Below are 6,390 nucleotides of genomic sequence, written 5' to 3'. Positions count from 1 at the left end.
ATTTTTCTTTCGATCGACAAATCAGGGAACTGATAAGGGTTGTTTCTTTATTCGGAGTAATTAGAAGTCGTTCGTCAATAGTGAAAAGCGTGGTTATAAGGATAACCAAGCGGGGAATTTGAACACCGAAGAGAGGCAACGAGGTGATGGAAAACCGTTTATGTGAGCCAAAATAGAGGAGAATTGATCATTCTTAGGCAGCAAACGGAGAGCTGGGTAAAGTAGCGTACAAGTTGACTTTGCACTTAAGTATATATCGAATCGATTGTCGATTTACAACGAAGGGACAATCGTTGGTACGATTGATCAAGTAATCTAAACAAGTATAAACTCGAGCGAATGTATTCAATACTCAATGTACCTGAACACAACGATTTTTAAAACGCAACGATCTACAGATAATAGAGTAAAAAATTGAATCCGCAGAAAAATATCCCTCATAGATCCTCATAAAGTCCGTAATCTAATTTAAGAAGAAGAAAAAATCTAACCACCCCCAGCTACGATTGATCGTGACTTGTCGATCAAATATTCAGCGATCGCGACGCCTACCGTCGCTTGGCATTAAAACCGCGGCAGCGCGACGTTTCTCCGTTGTCTGACACTCTTCGCTTGAAATAGTAAAAATATTTTTCTCGCTACCTTGCGCTCGGTGGAGGTAAAAGGCAACATTTTTTCAGTTGACAAAAGAGAAGGGAAAATAGTACTCGAAAAAGGAAAATAACGTCCGCAGTCGCCGTCCGGTTATCGTGTTATTAGACCGCTTGTCCCAGCCGGTTCATTGGAAGCTCTAATTTAATATGGATACGTATGAAGACACGTAGGACCTAAAACGGTCCAACAGTCAGCAAACAAGATGAGGAATAACCTCTGACGATAAGAAAGAGATAGGCAATCGTCACTTGGCGAAATCATAGAAGATCAAGAGAATCAAAGAGATCCGACGGCGTGGGAATATCGAATAATCGACGAAGAGTGTTGACCAAAGACCAGCCGATCAGGACCGGGATCAGGAAGTCAATATCGTCGAGGATCCGAGTGGGAGGAATCCTGGGAGAGGAAACTGTTCGCAAAACGTGTGATGATAATTTGATTCACCACGATTCAACCAAAGGACTTGAAGATGCCGCAGCGGTCGCCCTTCGCGATCCAGGAGCTTCTGGGCCTGAATGGTACCGGAAACGCCAACGGATCCGACCGGGGATCGCCGCACGGCTCACCGCCGGCTGGAGTCTCGGCCGTTTCGTACGCCCCATCGGCTCCGCACCATAAGCTATGGGACTACATGCCGTCCCTTACGAGCCACCTGGGGAACCTGGGGAACCTGGGGAACCTTGGGAACCTGACCGCCTCGAGGATGGCCTACTTGAATGCTCAGGCCGCCGTTGCGGCCGCGTTTCTACCCCCGCCGCACCCGCACCCCGCGCATCACGTCGCGCATCACCAGGTCCACCAACCCGGACAACTTCCGTCGTCACCCAGTGGCAACCTGCATCCGGCGGCGCACGCGCAGCACGTTCTTCCGGGGACCGCGGTCGGTGCCAATCACCATCAGCATAGTCCCAATCAACACACACCCCCTCATGGTAAGTTTGCAGAGAGTCGAAATGTACGCTTGATTTATACTTTTGTCGAGGTGCCTCATTCGATCGAGGAACGCACATATCATGCGTTTGACGGTTGGCACTCGGATTTCATGTCCAAATAACTTGAATGACTCTGTTGTTCATTGAAGTAACGAGGAATCAAGCGAGGTACTTGAAAGGTGTTGGGAACCACGGGATCCAAGGTGTAAGCCTTGGTTTCGATTCGTGTGATTCTCTTGATCCATGGTTAAATCGCGATCAGGCGGTTAAAAAGCGGTTCGCACTGATCAGAGTGATCTCTCAGCTTTCGAATCATGTCTTCTGGATGATCTTCTGTGATTACATTCAATTTAGAAGGCGCTGAATATAGCTTAGACCGGAAATCATTTAGAGTTATAGAAATCAACGGAAATCACTTGATAAATTTAGAAACAAGTGTTACTGAATTGAAATTGTTATAATTTATCTTATTTCCCATGCGTATAGCTCTTCGACTTTTACTTTGTAATTCACAGGGATTGATTGAACGCTCTACAGGAGGCGGAAAATTAATTCTTCAGCCCTTTCCCGTGACCAGAAACACGGCGGCTAACAAGACTTAGTGAATTTCGAATGCGTAGAGACAGTGTAATGTAGCAACGGCATGGCTCCGAAGCTTTGAACCGCGTTTCGATCAACTCAACATCAGGATAGCTCAACAGTACCGAGTATTTGGCAAGAGATAACGTGAGACGATCTCATCAGGCTCTTAAATATTCTCCCTTTCGAAAGAGCTCGAGGCAATTGAATACGTACGTACCTCGTGAAATCGGAACGTTTCGTATTTCACGTACCTTCACACAATCCCACCATCATTCACATACAGGGTCTCCTTAATGTATAATCAATTGACTTCCATGGTGGGCGAGAGACTTTGTCACCTATGGCAACGCCTGTACTAGAAACCGCGGTTTCTCTCTCTCTCTCTCTTTCTCTCTTCCCATTTCTCTGTGAACATTGCACGCGAGAGAATCGTTACCGAGACAATCGTTACCCGAGGTAAATTAATAGCTATCTCTTATCTAGGATCGACGAAGTGTGAAGCGGGCACTTAGCCACCGCACTGGTTGGCTATCATCACTTAACTTGACGCCACTTAGGCTTGAATTACAGAAATTCGATACACTTTTGTTACACCCTGCACCTACAAGTATCCATTGTGGTTAGAAGACTCAATGGACTTTTGTCGCATGGGAACATCGTCGAAGAAGCAGCTGTTCCCTCTCTTTTTCGACCTCCCTTCGTCGCACGACGTTCCGATATTATTAAATAACGATATAACAAGAACAATTTCACCCTGGATCAGACGGACACGAAACTCGCGGTGCTGCGAGAAGGTTCCGGTTCACCGTCGCCTTGGGATCGATTTTTAAAATGGTCACGTCGAGCATGACTCAAGGGGGTTAATAAACGTTGCGTCCGCCCCATTCTGTGGGAATTTGGTCCACGTATGTTGTTGTTGTTGTTGTTTTTTTTTTGTTTTTTTTTTTCTTCTTCTTTATCCCGTTAATCCCCAAATGATTCAAAGCGTTGTAAATAATTAGTGGTATAATGAGTTGAGTGTTGAAGTATACCTGCAATGTCTCACCAAGGCACAATAAGCTCACGACAATACGTGAAAATGGCTGTTGACAGAAACGTTGTTCTCAACCATTCCCGTTCGAATTGTGAAACCTCGTTTCGTGATTTCCGTATGTGTATCCGTTTCGCGTTATTCCGCCAAAAAAAAACAAAAAGAAAAAAAAAAAATCGATTCCGCCAAAAACGTTCAGTCAAAGAGGAGAAGAAAAGTGTTCAACCAATTCATCGTATTCCACTTGCGGAATCCAGAAACCGCTGCTGAGCCACTCGTATCGCCTGCGTAGTAATTTCGTCATAAGGTGTGAAATGGTAATTGGACAGTTACTTAGCCCGGCCCCGGGCCCCGTTTGTATGTATTTTACACACGCATATATGTCTATGTATATGTGTGGAATATTTTTTTTCATCAGCGTAATTAAGCCAAGATTTTCTCTCGTCCGCGAGTCTCGCTCGCTCGCTCTGGAGTGAATTTTGAGAACGATTTTCGGGTGTCAGGTTTCCTCCAAGGAGAACAAAAGATCTGCCCTTCCATTGAAACGTCGCTCTAGCACCTCGCCTTGCTTGCAGTATACGCGCGTTCATTTGACGCATTTTATATTCGTTCTTTTTTTTTTTTCTTTTTTTTTTCATTCTTTCTTTCCTTTTTTTTCCCTCTTCTCATTTTTTTTTTTTTTGTTTACTTTTTGTTTTATTCCTTCTTAAATCTAAGCAGACTTAAAGACGAAGGTACGATCCACGTTCAGATATACTTAACGAGTGAGTGTATTATGTCTTATTATATTTATTATTTGCATTAAATCATATCGATTTACATTGTGAATGAAATTATTCATCAGCACTGCAGGTAATTTTACCGATGAGTGTGCTAATCTCTGTAAATTTACGCACATATATTTCGCGTTTTATTTTCTTTCTCGCTTCCCCTCCTCTGACTCTGGATCACCTCATTTAATATTTTATTCTTACGCTGTAAACACGTGGAAAAAAAATATAAAGTTAATGAAATTTATCTTACAACAGAAGAAGATAAAGAGAAATAACACGAAGAACTTGAATTATTTTATACGACTCGGTTTCCAAATTTATCTAGTTAAAAATGAATTTGCGAATAGTCAACTAAAGGATGTTTACACATTTTTAAAATGAAAATTTTCAACTCCCAAAAAATTTGAGGAGGAAACTCCCTTGAAACCAAATATTCGAATGAATCGTACGAATGTGTTGTAATAACATAATAATAATAAGAATAATAATAATAATACTTACCAAACAGGCTTATGGTTGCAAAATTTTATTTTGAATTCAGAGTTCTAAGCTTGACAATTCTTGATTTCGAAAAGGTACCCAAATCGCTGGCTAGTGTGCCTTTTTGGCAGTAAAAACACTCGTCACCGTACCACCTACAGTTATTCTATTCCGAAAACCGCAGACGCATTGGCAATGAGGGAAAAAGTTATTGACACCGAAAAATAACTTTGCAATCGTTATCTCGAAATAGTGTTAAAATAATAATGTAGCCGCGCTAACGATTTCACATAGAAATGGTAAAAGGAAGGCAACAAAGATGGTTGGGGGTTGAATTGAAACACAAAGCTTATACCGTCTGAAAATCGATTCGTGACCACAGTTCAGAGCTGGCTCATCAATAAGCTACATCCGAACGGGTAATGAACTTTCCGCCATGCTCATGAATACGGAAACCCGATAAATTTCGGATCTCGTTTTCCTGATTGAATAAAATCCGCGACTCGATGTCTGATCGGATAATCCGTCTCGGAGTCAATGTTTTATGAAAATCACATCTCGCGACTGCGATTCCAGGGTTGAAACTACACATGATAATGAAACACTCGGGTAAATACGAGACAAGGAATTACCAGATAAAAGGACGGGAGGAAAAATTGAAAATTAAAAAAGCGGCGGGCGATGAAATGGAGAAAACAAAACAGCCACCCGGCGCGTGGCGTCGCGGCGTCGCGGGACGAAGAGCTGGAAGAAACGCTCTACGATTGTGCCGGGAGAAGTTTTCAGAAATGTTTTCTGGGGGTAAAGCGGTTCTCGCGGGCGTTGGAACGGCGGTGATAGGCAATCTAGTTGATTGCCAACCAACTTCAAACGAATCTCGAGACCGAAGCCAGCGTGCGATCGCCTGGAGAACGCTCGAAGGTTCCGAAACAATGACGACCTCCTCCGAACTCTCGGTAAGTAAGCCTTTAGGCTTCTCTCCTTCGTGCCTAGACGGTGTTCACTCGTTCACGTACCCTCGCACACCGCCAAACTCCACCTGGTGGTATACAGGGTGTTTCAAAATTGCGAGAGAGTCGAGGAGTGCCCGAGGGAAACGAGCTTCCGGAAAAGCAGTTCCGGCGAACCGTGAGACGCCCACGAGTTGTGCTTTCTTTCACCGAAACGGGATACCGTCAACGCACAAATATACGCGTGAAACGCGAGGCAGGTCGATACTGATTAGTACTTCAAAGCCGCTTTCGCCTCCCCATTCTGCTGGATTCACTACAAAGCACGAACCACTCGCGTAAAAAATCTTGAACAAATTAGCGAATTATTAATTCGCTCCCGAGCTTTGTTCCTGACTCCCGCGAACGTGGAAGTGCTTGTATTATGGGTGTATATAGGAATTGTAGGCGGTCTGCATTGGGTGCAGGCCGAGTATGCCGTGTTGATGGATTTTTATTGTGCCGTGTGCGGGAGAACCACTTGCGTCGTGCTACAAGGGAGTTCGAACGATTAACGTAACATCGTTCGATTCAAGGATCCAAGATCATTTTTAGATGGCTATAATTTTTTTTGCGAAATTTGTGTTTCGCTCGAATTATATAAATAAATAAATAATCAAGGCGTACGCGTATTTGGGAATAACTACCTATATACATTAGGGTGGCGCAAAAAAAACGAGTTTTTTTTTTTTTTTTTTTTTCCTCTTGAGTCACGTGTGACAAAATGTTAGTTTTTTTTATGTTTTAAGAGCCCACTCCAAAGGACAGTGCAGAAAAAAAATTTTTGAGAGGTCGCTCCACATTTTTTAAAACGTCAGAAATCGTCTAAAATCGTTTTTTTTTTTCCCGTTACGGTATAATTTTATAGACAAATAAAAAAATAAAAAAAATAAGTTTTCGAAAGTTTCAGTTCAAAAGGCCGCTCATAATTGTTTTCAATTTTTTGGTGC

General features: G+C 43.0%; 1 protein-coding gene across 2 annotated transcripts in view; it reads left to right on the top strand.

Annotated features, from left to right (window-relative positions):
• Nucleotides 1–1,053: 1,053 nt before the first annotated feature.
• LOC124413339 (visual system homeobox 1-like) overlaps nt 1,054–6,390 on the top strand; it is a 64,595-nt gene continuing 59,258 nt past the window's right edge. For both annotated transcript variants that reach the window (XM_046893866.1, XM_046893865.1), the window contains exon 1: nt 1,054–1,586. In XM_046893866.1, coding sequence (XP_046749822.1) covers nt 1,124–1,586 — 463 coding nt within the window. In that variant the 5' untranslated portion in view covers nt 1,054–1,123. The remainder of the gene's footprint in view (nt 1,587–6,390) is intronic.

Source organism: Diprion similis, chromosome 12, assembly GCF_021155765.1.
Source record: "Diprion similis isolate iyDipSimi1 chromosome 12, iyDipSimi1.1, whole genome shotgun sequence".
Classification (NCBI taxonomy): domain Eukaryota; kingdom Metazoa; phylum Arthropoda; class Insecta; order Hymenoptera; family Diprionidae; genus Diprion; species Diprion similis.
The sequence above is the reverse complement of the archived record's forward strand: the minus strand, read 5'-3'. Positions and strand labels throughout refer to the sequence as shown.